At 45.6% G+C, this 13,496-nt stretch overlaps 2 protein-coding genes across 2 annotated transcripts in view; one reads left to right on the forward strand and one right to left on the reverse strand.

The window, feature by feature from the left end:
* Positions 1 to 840: 840 nt before the first annotated feature.
* ATP6V0A4 (ATPase H+ transporting V0 subunit a4) overlaps positions 841 to 13,496 on the forward strand; it is an 84,743-nt gene continuing 72,087 nt past the window's right edge. The window contains exon 1 of the mRNA XM_030853671.2: positions 841 to 902. The gene's annotated coding sequence lies outside the window, so the exon portion shown is untranslated. The remainder of the gene's footprint in view (positions 903 to 13,496) is intronic.
* On the reverse strand, positions 8,684 to 13,384 carry TMEM213 (transmembrane protein 213). Its single transcript, XM_030853672.3, has 3 exons — positions 13,204 to 13,384; positions 9,728 to 9,799; positions 8,684 to 8,853 (listed from the first exon to the last, which is right to left on the reverse strand). Exons 1-3 carry the CDS (start codon positions 13,346 to 13,348, stop codon positions 8,684 to 8,686), a joined length of 387 nt encoding a protein of 128 aa, XP_030709532.1. The 5' UTR covers positions 13,349 to 13,384.

The following is a 13,496-nucleotide window of genomic DNA, read 5'->3' on the forward strand; positions in this document are numbered from 1 at the left end:
TTTTTACTGTCTCCATAGTTTTGCCTTTTCCAGAATGTCATATAGCTGGAATCACTTAATAAGTAGCCATTTCAGATTGGATTCCTTCACTTGGTAATATACGTTTAAGGTTCCTCTATGTCTTTGCATGGCTTGATAACTTATAATTCAGTTTTTAAAAAGAATATTTGCTCTCAGCATCTTCAAAGTATGATTTTTCTCTGTATTTCATATACTGCTTATAACAATACAAAATTTGAGAAATAAGCTACTTGCTCAACCAGTGAGAACAGAGAAATAGTTGCTTACCTTTATAGAGCCAGTTAACTCTTATTCCTCCTTGAGAGAAACGAACATGTCACAGAAGAAATATGATAATTGCATTTGTGGGCCTGGCTGCTTTAGTGGGGAATAGGAATGGCTTCTTTGCCCGTGCAAATTTCATAACTGCATGTTTGTAGTCTACCGACAGTGTCGCATCTGTGCTGTGGCCTTTTTTATCAACGGCGCTTTACCAGTCTGGCCATTATGGAGTATTGTTTGTAATCAAGTTTTTGTTTTTTTTTAACTTTAGCCTTTTCTTTTCAGTACAGTTTGGTTTTGTTTTTGTTCTTGTTGTTGTTTTTGGCCGCGCCATGTGGCACCTGGGATCTTAGTTCCCCCACCAGGGATTGAGCCCTTGCCCCCTGCAGTGGAAGTGCAGAGTCCTAACCACTAGACTGCCAGGAAATTCCCATTTCAGTACAGTTTAAACAATGCATTTACAAATATGCTATATAGCAAGTGTGTTTTGTACCAGACAAGCCTGTAGTCGAAGCCACATGTTACATCTTATGTGTCATTTCTTTTTTCTTAGGTTTTGGCAGCCCTTAGGCCACCTCTTTGCAACTTTTAAAAGGTGCCCATTCCTCAAGGAAACCTGAGTAAGTGCGTATGAACAACCTGAGCTGCTCTAGAAGAGCTTTCCAGATCCCAGCTGGCAGCAGCCTCGGCTCTCCCGCTCATGTGCTCCCAAGGCGCCCTGCGTTGACTTCTCAAACACTCCGTGTTCCTCTGCCCAGGACCATTCAGAGTCAGACGGGGGCAGTGGGGCAGGAGGGGACGAAGCATGGCAGTGTCAGGCAGTAAGTAGGGAGTGGGCCAGTGAGGGAAGCGAGCTCAGGGGCCCCAGGTGTGGCCAGAACAAGGCGACAGTGTGTACAGCCATGGGTGCAGTGTGGGTTTATTATAGGGTTTTCTAGAAGGGGGCTTCCTGCTACCCCAGGACTTACATGAGAGCCCTGAAGTCCTGCATTCTCCACCCCTGGCCACTCCCAGCCCTCACGCAGGTAAGTCTGGATGGAATGGTGTTTTTGTGCCGTGCACAGGATGTGTGTGACCCTGGGGCTGGCATCTGGCACCTCTAGTCCCGTCTTCCAAGGCAGCATCTCCACCCTCCTGACCTGTTCTTGAATAGGTAGTGTGTGGTGTGGGAGAGGAGAGCCATCCTGGGCCATGGGGAGGTGCAGGAAGACGGCCTGGGTCTCTGGTCCCCAAGTGTGACTCACTCACTCACTCCACATGACCACAGCTTGAAGCTCCATGGGAAACCATCCTGCCTATCTGTTCATGTTCAATCACTTCGTGTCTGTGGTCCAGGCATTGCAAACCCTGGGCACAAGACTCCCCTTGGTTTCAAGTTGAAACTGCTCTTTTTTCAGAAAACCATACTCCTTGTATTAGTTTGCTATGGTTGCTCTGATAAAATACCACAAACTGGGTGGCTAAGACCAATAGAAATGTACTGTCTCACTGTTCTGGAGGCTGGAAGCCTGAGATCAAGGTGTCGGCAGGGTTGGTTCCCTCTGAGGGCCATGGGGAGCATCTGTTCCAGGCCTCTCGCCATCCCCCCAACTTCTGGTGGTTGCTGACGACCTTTGGGCCTTGGCCTGTGGGCATCATCCCGATCTCTACCTTCATCACACGTTGTCCTCCGTGTGTGTGTGTGTGTGTGTGTGTGTGTGTGTGTGCCAAAAAATCTTTTTTATATAAGGACAGATCAGATTAAAGGCCCAATAGAGGTCTGTTCCAGGGTAACCTCATCTTAATTAATTATAATTGCAATGACCCTATTTCCAACTAAGGTCACATTCTGAGGTACTGGGGGTTAGAATTCCAACATATGAATTTTGGGGGTCACGCAACTCAGCCTAACACTCCCTCTCAATAGCTTCTCTCATTTTGACCTGGTAACAGGAATCTCCGAGGTAAAAAGATCTCCTGCAGGGTACAAAGCACAGGACAAATGTTTCAACAAAGAGTTCAACAAATAGTCACTGTGGAAATAAACAAGACCACCCAACTGAAAACAAGCAAACGCTATTTATTCGGGGAGTCGGCCACCATCATTTACATTTGGCAGAGACTCGAAGGTAGGCAGTGGGGTGGGAGAGCTTGATGGTGAAAGGAGGAAGACTTCAGGTCTTCAGGTGTGCCCCGTCGGAGGCTGTTGGCATGGGATGGCTGTAGATGGGCTAAGTAGGAGCAGGGCATCCTATGTGATTGGTCAAGGGTACTTATTTGGCTTTCTGTGGTTGGTCCCAAGTTGTAAGTTGGGGCAAGAATTGATTAATTAGGGCTTCCCTGGTGGCAAAGTGGTTGAGAGTCCGCCTGCCGATGCAGGGAACTCGGGTTCGTGCCCCGGTCCGGGAAGATCCCACATGCCGTGGAGCGGCTGTGTCCGTGAGCCATGGCCGCTGAGCCTGTGCTCCGCGACGGGAGCGGCCACAAAAAAAAAAAAGAATTGATTAATTAATTAAACTGTCTGAAGCTGTCCATTATTAACCAAATCCTGGCTGTCTGGGCCGATTGCTATGGAGGTCGTTTGACTTCCTGGACTAGTTGCTGAGGGTAGTGGGTTGGCTTCTTGGACTGGTTGCTGCAGACTCTCGGTTAAAGTTCTATTTTTATATGTGGTCTGGCCCTTGTCCATTTGTATATTTAGTCTCTTATCACGGAATCAACTTTCGGGGTAGGTCTGCCAGATACTTGTTTCCACAAGTAACTTAATTATGTATACTTATAAACTTATGAAAACAATAATTTAAATGTTTCCCAACCTTGAAACCTCAAATTTTCCCAAGAGCCTCTTTCTTTGTCCTCACAGCTCTTCTGCTTCACTGTGGTTGTTTGCACAGGCCACATTCGTGGGTCTCCTCTGATTCACTAACTCATCAGATGTTTATGGAGTTTTTGCTTCACACTGGTTAGGCAGAAGGAATCAGAGGTGAAAGACACAGTCTCTGCCTTCAGAGAGACCAGTGGGAAAGGCAAGCATGTAGGTAGTATAGTCCAAAGTGCTCAGTTGTCAAAGATAAACAAAGCTGGACACTAAGGTGGTGAGGACAGATCTGAATAAGAACTATAACTATTGCCATAGATAAGAGAGTCCACTATGACCTGAACTCAACTGTACAGAGGTGGCTGGGCATTTTACAGGGAGGATGAGGGAGAAGGGAGAGGTGAGGGGGGCTCAGGAGAGTCAGGGAATTGAGGAATTACAGAGTTGGTCAGTGTAAATGCGGATCAGGCCAGCTCTACCTGCTACCTGAAGACCCTGAAGCTAGGATTCTGTCCTCCCACAGAGACCGGGGGACAGAGGGCCTATCCTGCTCGATGAATAAATTTTAAAGGAACAGGTTTCAGGTCCTGAGTTGTAGGAGATATGGATGGATGGATGGATAGGTAGATAGATGGAGAGAGAGGTATCTCGAAGGGACAGTGGAAGGACTCACAACTAAGCCCTTTTTAGTAAATGTTCTAAGAAAATATGCTCAGGGGCCTATTGTCAGGCATTGATTAGAACACACAGCAAATTCTTTTGGCAGCCTTGAGAAAAGAGAGGCTAGGGTCATCCTAGGGATGCAGCCTTGAGCTGCTAGAAAATATGTTAGTGTTGATTCAAGCCTTTAACGGGGGGGATGAAATCATTTGTGTTGAGAGTCTGTGGTTTTTATAGGCTAGGTTGAGGTCTAGTTGACAAGAAGGCACAAAGGAGTTTGGTCAAGGAGAGAGTCTTTGTGTGTTTTTTTAAAAAAATTGAAGTGTAGTTGATTTACAATATTGTGTTAAAGACATACAGCAAAGTGATTCTGATATATATATATATATATATTCTTTTTAAAAATTCTTTTCCATTATATGCTCTTATAAGATACTGAATATAATTCCCTGTGCTATACAGTAGGTCTTTGTTGTTTATCTATTTTATATATAGTAGTGTGTATCTGTTCATCCCAAACTCCTAATTTATCCCTCCTCCCCCTTCCCGTTTTAGTAATCATAAGTTTGTTTTCTATGTGAGTCTGTTTCTGTTTTGTAAATAAGTTCATTTGTATTATTTTTTAGAGTCTACATATAAGTAATATTATATGCTATTTGTCTTTCTCTTTCTGACTTACTTCACTTAGTATGATAATCTCTAGGTCCATCTATGTTGCTGCAGTGGCATTATTTCATTCTTTTTTATGGCTGAGTAGTATTCCATTGTATATATGTACCGCATCTTCTTTATCCAGTCATCTGTCGATGGACATTTAGGTTGAATCCATGTCTTGGCAATTGTGAATAGTGCTGCTATGAACATAGGGGCCCATGTATATTTTTGAATTATAGTGTTGTCTGGATATATGCCCAGGAGTGAGATTGCTGGATCATATGGCAGCTCTATTTTTAGTTTTTTAAGGAACCTCCATACTGTTCTCCATAGTGGCTGTACCAATTTACATTCCCACCAACAGTGTAGGAGGGTTTCTTTTTTCTCCACTCCCTTAAGGAGAGAGTCTTTTTCACAGTGTTGCCCTGGAGGTGAGCACAGGCCATTGAGGTAGGGTGTGCATGCGTGTGTGCTTGCATGTGTGTGTGTGTGTGTCCATCCAGGGAGGGGGGATAATTTGACTTGGAGGACCAATCCCAGTAAACCAAATGAATTCAATCAGGAGAGGGAGATGGGAGGGAAGAGCAAGGGCAGGTCCAGTTTTATGACCTAAAACATATGCAATTAGAGTTCCTGCTTTAAAAAAAACAAAAACAAAAACATACAAAATTCGGAATACAAAATTAGGTAGAGGACCTTGGGGTGGGGGGCGTGCAAGAAAGGGGACCAGAATTTTTAGCTTCTCTTGGTTCATGGCAAATCTGCCTCTTGGGAAGCATATGTTCCAGGCTGTGTGAACAGCAAGAACGAAGGTTTGGAGGATAGTGAGAGAGCTGAAATAATTCAGAACTGGGTGTGTGTGAAGAATATAGAACAGATAAAGCTAGTGAGGGGCTTATGGGTCAGGTAAGAGTATGGAGTTTCCTCTGTCAAATGTGAGGAGTCACTGGAGGATTTCAGGCAGGGAAGAGTGACTCGATCCCTTATTTATGGATTAGGAAGATCACTCTGGAAGGAAGTGTGGAGGATGGGCTGAGCCAGGTAAGGCTGGTTGTAGACATCGGGTAGAGGTTGTCTACAAGGCACTCCTCCCACACAGCGATGAAAACCCATGGAATGTCACTGTATGTGTATGTGACTTCAAAACAGAAGCCAGGCCTCCAACAGAAAGAAATGTTCTTCATCAAAAAAATTTCTAGGGCTTCCCTGGTGGTGCAGTGGTTGAGGGTCCACCTGCCGATGCAGGGGACACGAGTTCATGCCCCGGTCCGGGAAGATCCCACATGCCGCGGAGCGGCTAGGCCCGTGAGCCATGGCCGCTGAGCCTGCGCATCCAGGGCCTGTGCTCCGCGGCGGGAGGGGCCACAGCAATGAGAGGCCCGCATACCGCAAAAAAAAAAAAAAATTCTAGATTGTTCTTTCTCTAAGTTTAAAAATATGCCTACATGTATTTTTGTGGAAAAGAGGCCCAAGTTACCCTAAGACTTGTTTTTAATTAATTTTACATGGCATAACGTTTCTATATATAAAAGAAAATTATATATTTGGTTTATTTGTCCTTGGGTATCATGCATCTAAAAATGAATAGATTTAAAGATGATGATTTTAAAACCTAGATAGTTGTGTCACACCTTAATGTTTAAATATTCTATTTCTGTGTAGGGCATTTTGAGATATTTAGAAATGTCCCAAACTGGATGTGCCCTGTGTCACACAGTCTGTAATGGTGCCGAGGACAGCCTTGGTTACTGAGGGCAAAGTTTTTAAATGAAAAGTACATCTACTGTTAGGCAGGTCCTGCTGCCTTATCCCAGGAAGCTCTTAGATGGATGTTGATCCTCAGTTTTCCCCCTCAGGTTTTCCTTTTTAATTTACTGACACATCTTTGCTTTGTTAGGATAAAGAGATTCCATGTTGAGGGTGGATCTGAGAGACAGCATCTGGGTAACATAACCATCAAATTATATAACCATCTTTCTTTCCAGTCTCAAAGAAAAAAGTGATTGTTTGGATTTGATCTATCCTTCCTATTGTGAAAGAAAAGCAATTCACAAAATGCCTAAATTTTATTGTGACAGTGGCAGCAACTACACACAATTCATTTCAGTGTAGTCAGAGAATCTACACGTTGTCCCAGGTGCCAACTGGTGCTCTGACTGTGCGTTCCTTAAGGCAGCAAATGCAGTCTTGCCACAGAGGTCCACAAACGTGTAAAACAGATTAGAGCCCTGCTGCTCTGGTTGCAAGGAAGGGCCTCATGCACACCCACTTTCATGAAGCACCTTGAATAGCTCCCTGAGCTTTTGGAACCTAGTTTGCAACCGTGTATTCGGTCCAGTTCTTACATTTTCCACTTAGATAATTGAAGCTCACCAAGGCAACATGAGTCGATTCTATTCACATTCGTTAGAAATAAATCTTAATTTCCTTTCTTTTTCTTGCTTTTGTGAGCCCGTGCTCTTATCACTATTGCCCACTGATTTATTTCAAAAATGTTCACAGATATTAAATCCAAGTGAGCTCCACACTGAATTTTTTCATCTCGAAGGAATTAAACCATTCATGTATTGTGGAAACTCTTTCCTTCAATTTCTAAAAAAGTGGAACACACATCCACGTGTATGTCCATGACATTGCTCGGGGCTTACATAGACACTTGTGTCTACATGATTAACCCTTAGGAACAATAAATCCATCCCGTTTCACTGATTAAACAACTGAGATTCTGAAACCATCTGGCTCTTCAGAAGATAGCAAAATGTGCCAGGCGATCCTTTAGTTCCCATTGGCAGGGAAATTTATTCAGACTTTCTGAAAGAGCAATCGGTCGGCTTTGGGTCATTTGCCACCTCTAGAAAATGTTTCTTCCTATTTCAGAGGCCTCTGACTTCTCTTTTTTTTCTGTATTATGATTATTTAGAGTTTATCCATTCGAAACACATATTTGCTCTCAAAGGGCAGACATGTTTTCATAAAGAAAGAGTCACTGTCCTTTCTTCCTTCTCATGAACCCACCCTCCTTTCCTCCCGACTCCCACTGGAAGAGTGCACAGTGATGGGGGACACCCTGGTCCTGAGGGATTCCCTGAGCCAGCAGGAACTAAGTAGAGGTCAGTTGTGTCAACCATCTATAGAAAAACAGTGGTTCTGAATGCAGAGCGATGATCTTAAATTCATCTAGGGCAAGAACTTATTCATTGGCTCATTCATCCGTTCACTGGAAAACATTATGCCCCAGAGTGTGAAGAGGCCCGTTCACAATGGCTGTGCTCAGGGCAGCACGGAAATGCCCTAAGACCACCAGCTTCTGGTCTCCCAAAGACGAGCAGAGAAGGCTGCCCGCAGAGCAAGCATTAGAGCTGGACTTGGAGGAACGGCCTTCCTTCTGGAGGTGGAGGTGGAAGAGGGAATGACAGCAGAGAAGTGGAAGACATTGGGGTGAGGGGAGTGACAAGCTGGGGGTGCAGTTCCTGAAGCAGTGAGAATGAAATGAAATATTCCTGACATGATGGTCAGACGGTGTAGTGAAGGCCAGAACTAGGGTGCCGGCAGGGAGAATGGCTAGGACAGCCATGGGAGATGCGTCACAGAAAGAACAAGAGCTGGAGAAGCACCGGACGTGGGCGTGAGGAAGCCGGGGTGTCCAAGGTGAATTTCACATTTTGAAACGACAGTGACGCCCTTGACTGAAGTATGGGACAAAGGACAACACCTTGTTTTTGGTGAGAAGGTTCTGAGTTCTGTTTTGAATGTGTTGACTAAAAGACTGAAGCTTATGTTTCTCGTGTACCACACCCTTGGAAGCCAGAAGAAGGCGATGGTTAAACCACAAGCAATTTTCATGGGGGCCATCTTGAGAAAGGAGATGATCAGGGAGATATCAGATTATAAAGGGCCCAAGTGCTTTTTGAAATTAGGTGTGACGGCAGCAGCACTGATCTTGTCTTCCTTGCACCCCCATTTCCTTCTTCTTTCCCTTTTAAAATTAACTGAAGTTTAAGGGTGAAAAGACTTTGGGAATTCCTTTGGAGGAATTTGCTGGACCTTTGGAGGTCCAGTGGTTAGGACTCCGAATTTCACTGCCAAGGGCCTGAGTTTGATCCTTCGTTGGGGGACTAAGATCCCACAAGCTGCACTGCACGGCCAAAACAAAAACAGAAACAAAAGCAAAAACAAACAAAAAAGGATTAAAAGACTTTAAAGTAATGGAAATCACATTAGCGCTATCCCTGCCTGCTATTACCTACAACTTGGTGGTGATTGACATTCTTGGGACAGAGATTCTAAGTCTCATGCTTGCAAGTCCTTGGGCTCATCTGGAGTCAGCTTCATCAGTTTGTCCACACAGAGCAGGATGAGGGTGAGAAACAAGAGACTCCAACCAACGGCAGCCGCGATCCAGCCGTATTCATCCACTCCGGTGTGGCAACACCGGGCTGCTTGTGGGCAGAAGTCGACATCTGGTGGGAAGAGAGAGCGGGAATGACAGCATCACACCAGCCTCCCCTCCCCCGAGCTCTTCTCTAATATTCATAACATTGAGACCAGTAATAATAGAATAGCCACCATTTACTAAAGCACGCCGTGTACTAGGCTAAGTGCTCTACACACATTACCTTATTTATTGCTCACAGAGTGATAGGCACAGTTATTCCTGCTGTTTGACATGAAGAAACTGAGGCTGTCACCTGCGCAAGGTCACGAGATGGCAGAACTAGAATTCAAACCCAAGCCTATAGGAGTCCAAAGTCATGTTCATAACCTCTACATGTTGTTGCGTATTACCCTCCTTTGTAAGTGCCCAGAAGTAAACACATCTGGTCATCCAATGAAGGCAGAATCAAGGAGGCAAACTTCGAATAAGGCAAACTTCCTGTTAATTAGACACGCATAGCAGTGGTTGCTCTATGAAGCAGTAGGCTCCTTGCCACTGGAAGTCTTCAAATAGAGGATGAACACAAATATGCAAAGGGTACCAAAATGAAGCTCCTGCCTTGGGCATAAGTTGGACTGGCTGATGTCTAGGGTCTTTCCACTTCCAAATTTCTATAAGCATTTGCAGTCAGCGGGGTTTTGACTGCTGTCCTGGGGATGGGCCATTAAAGCCACCTGCACCAAAGAGTGTGAGCTTAGATGGGGACCAAGCCCAAGAGAGCTTTTTAGACGTGCTCTGCAGACAGTTCTGGGGCCGTGAGCAAACCACACCGGTGCACAGGAGGGCCAGGCAGGCGCTCAGCCACCCGATGCCAACGGGCAGAAAGCAAGGAGGCTTAAGTGTCCCTCCCCGCTCCAGGGCGAGCCCTGGGGTTAGGGAGGTTGCCAGGAGAGGCTTACTGGGGCACTGCTCCAGGGTCTCAAGGCCTGGATGGTGGACAGTCAAGGTTGAGTTGCTGCTGCCGCTGGCTTCTGGAAGAAAAGACAGAAGATAGTCTCAGGCACTAGGAGAAGCCATTCTCAGGCATAGAGTTTGCAATCTTTTTTTGAATCAGTAGTGAGTATTATGAAAGTGTTATAGAAGTTCCAGTAGAGGTACATTGAAATTTCATGCAACAAAGCTAACCCTCTGTCATAGCCTGCACTGTGTCCCCCAGGTTCGTAGGTTGGAGTCCTAACCCATTTTATGGAAATAGGGCTTTACAAAAGCAATTAAGGTTAAATGGTTAAATGGATCCAATATGACTGGTGTCCTTTGAAGAAGGGGAAGAGACACCAGGTATGTGAACTCATAGAGCAAAGACCACATGAGGACCCAGCACAGAGGGGACCATCTATAAGCCAAGGAGAGGGGCCTCAGGAGAAAACAAACCCGGTGATACCCGGAGCCGCCAGAACGGTGAGAAAAGAAGCTTCTGTTGTTTCAGCCACCCAGGCTGTGGTATTTTGTTGGCTAGCAAACTCACACACTCCCCTTTTCCTATCACTCCGGAGTCCCATTCAGAGATGCCTTATCTTCATATCTCATGTCCCTTCCATCACCAAGGGCCTCTAAACACTTTCTTTTAGCTGCTTTCCATGCAGATAGGTACATCTATAAACTGTTTTTCTAGCATAAACACAATCACTTAAAAATCTGGAATGTCTTTTCGTAACTAGCTTCAATTTCCTTCAAAAACTTGAACTAGTAAACATTGAAGTCTGACCTTGATTCTTTATTTATGATGATTATGATGTTATTACTCAGAGAGAGGGTTTAATAAAAAATTAATTAAACATGCTACAAGCAAGTTGAGAGGTTTCTAGAACATGCAGCACTTAGAATTGTCCCTTGATTAATAAGCAAGGAGCACAATGATAAAAAGCACTTTAGCAGAAATATCAGAGTTTGGGGAGTGGGGAGGGGTTATGGAGAGGAACGTAAGGATCCCCAAGGGAGAAAAACCATGGCCCACGTTCCCTCTCATCCCTGAGGATAAGAAGGTAGATGATTGGACTTCCCTGGTGGTCCAGTGGTTAAGACTCTGCCTTCCAATGCAGGGGGTGCGGGTTTGATCCCTGGTCAGGGAACTAAGATCCCACATGCCATGGGGTGTGGCCAAAAATTAAAAGCAAAAGCAAAAAACAGAAGGTAGATGGTCTCGGTCTCTGTTCAACACGGTGACCACTAACCATTGTGGCTGTTTAAGTTTATTAAAATTAAATGAAAAATGCAGCTACTTGGTCATATCAGCCACACGCCAAGTGCTCAATCACCACATGTGACTAGTGGCCACCATATTGGAAGCACAGCATAGATAATGGAACATTTCCATCATCAAAAGAGTTCTGTTATGGGCTTCCCTGGTAGCGCAGTGGTTGGGAGTCCGCCTGCCGATGCAGGGGACACGGGTTCGTGCCCCGGTCCGGGAAGATCCCACATGCCGCGGAGCAGCTGGGCCCGTGAGCCGTGGCCGCTGAGCCTGCGCGTCCGGAGCCTGTGCTCCGCAACGGGAGAGGCCACAGCAGTGAGAGGCCCACGTACCGCAAAAAAAAGAAAAAGTTTTGTTAGACAATGCTGATCTCGGTAGAGCAAAACCAAGAGACCATTTAAAAGAATCTTTCTGGAAATTATGTTGTTGTTCAATCTACTTCTTTGGGAATGAAAAAAAAAAAAGTTTGGAACTCTCCAGGCCCCACTGACTCTAGGTTAATATGTCCTTCAAAATTGCTTGTTGTCACATAGCAGGACGAGTCAGGAGGAAACTTCTGATTTAGCCAAAGCCATGAAATTGCTGCTCAGACTAATTTTATGCCACACACCCCCGGCCACTGCAATGTCCTGCTTAAGTATAGTAATTACCTTGATGCAATCTGATTGTTACTGTAAATAATTTACAGCTAAATGCCTTAGAGCTTGGTCTTTATTTGCTTTGGAAAAATTGATTCCTCAATGTTTTAATTTCCCTTGTTACCCAAATAACTTCCTTGACCCTGACTTTCATCTCCCCTCTACCCTAGAATGGAAGTGGTCCCAGTCTAGAGCTAGTGAATGGGAAAAAACCTAGTTAATGGAATACTAATATTAGGTTCAACCATATGAAATTGGCATTTCTGTAGGTCAAAAATTATTCAGTATCAGAAATTTTATATGGTTCAAACTAAATACCCTGTTACAAATTCTTAAGAATTTAAATATCACCCACCTCCCTCACAAGCAAAGCCAGCCAGGGACTGGTCCCAGTTGGAGTCACTTCCAAAGTAAAGGCTGCTGGCAAGACCCAACCATTCAGTGCAGTTAAATTTGTCAAGTGTTTGAGGCCCTCTCTTAAGCATGGCCAGGTAAACAGAAACCACTCTTATCTGGGGAGGGGTGATTCGGAAAATAAAAGGAATGTGTTAACATTCGTTGAGGGTTTACCATGTGCTATTTTATTAGAAGTTGTTTACATTCAGTAACCTATTTCATCTTTACAACAAGCCTATATATAAGCACTATGATTATCTCCATGTTAGAAATGAGGAAACTGGAGCACAGAGAGGGTAAGTAATTTGCTCAAGGTCACACAGCTAGTAAGTTGTGGAAGCCAGAGTTGAGTTGAGGCTCAGTGGCTTGAGAGCCCACACTCTGAACCTCCATAGGAGAGACCATGAGGATGGGAGAGATAGATACAGCCTGGAGGGGGGACGGCGAGGATTGGTTTCAAGAGAGGGAGAATCTGTCTGTCAGAGAGGAGGGCAGACTGTTCTGAGGAGCAAGATCAAAGCCAGAGGCAGAAACCAGGAGCATGAGAATGTGACCGAGGTCCCTGACGTGCAGAGCCCAGCCTGGGAGAGCAAGCCAGGGGAGGCCACCTAACATCCCCCTTCAGCCTCCACAAGAAAATCGGGACATAACCCAACATCTCCTGAGCCGGGCAAGGTGGGAGAAGGTTAAACAGCATACGACAGCTTTGTGTGTTGAGGTTTTGTGAAAGTTGCAAAGGGCGCACAGGGTCAAGGGAGGGACAGAGGTCCTTAGGTGAGAGGAGGGCATGCAAAAGCAGGATGACAGCCACAAAATATGGGTTTGCAACACAATTATGCTGACAAGGAGCCGTTGAGAAACAGCAACCCAAAGATATCATTTTAGGCCAGTTTGGTCCCCTGATGGGAGAGACTCTTTGTGGCAAAGGCCAGCAGAGGTGGCTGCTCCCATACTGGCTGACGCTGGTCTTAAGGTAACTCCCATCCCACCCTACCCTCTCTTGCCTAATCCTTCAGATGAGAAAGTACTGTTTCCTCTTTCCTTTGTGCGGGACCAACCCTAGCCAAGGAATCCTTCTCCCACCTCCTTCTTTCCCCCCTCCCCTCCCTTCCTCTTCCCAGCGTGGCGAGAATAAAGCTCACAGTTCTACCTGCCAAGCAAGCCGGGTGGAAAGAGGCAAAGGCCAGGCTGAGGACTAGGGCGGCCCAGGGCGCAGAGTTGAGGTGCTTCATGCTGAGGAGGGAGGCTTCTGTGATCACGGTCCCCGCAGAGGCAAGCTGAGGGCCGCCTGCCATGCGTCCTGTGTGCGGCCCGTCTGGCAGGAACTTGAAAACAACGCTGGCAGAGGTGAATTTCTGCTCTGTGTTTGGGGGAAAGAGAGGGGGTGGAGCAAAGGGAACTCGGGCTGTCACACCTGGCTCTCACCTCTCCAGGAGGGAAGCC

This window comes from Globicephala melas, chromosome 9 (assembly GCF_963455315.2).
Source record: "Globicephala melas chromosome 9, mGloMel1.2, whole genome shotgun sequence".
Taxonomy (NCBI): Eukaryota; Metazoa; Chordata; class Mammalia; order Artiodactyla; family Delphinidae; genus Globicephala; species Globicephala melas.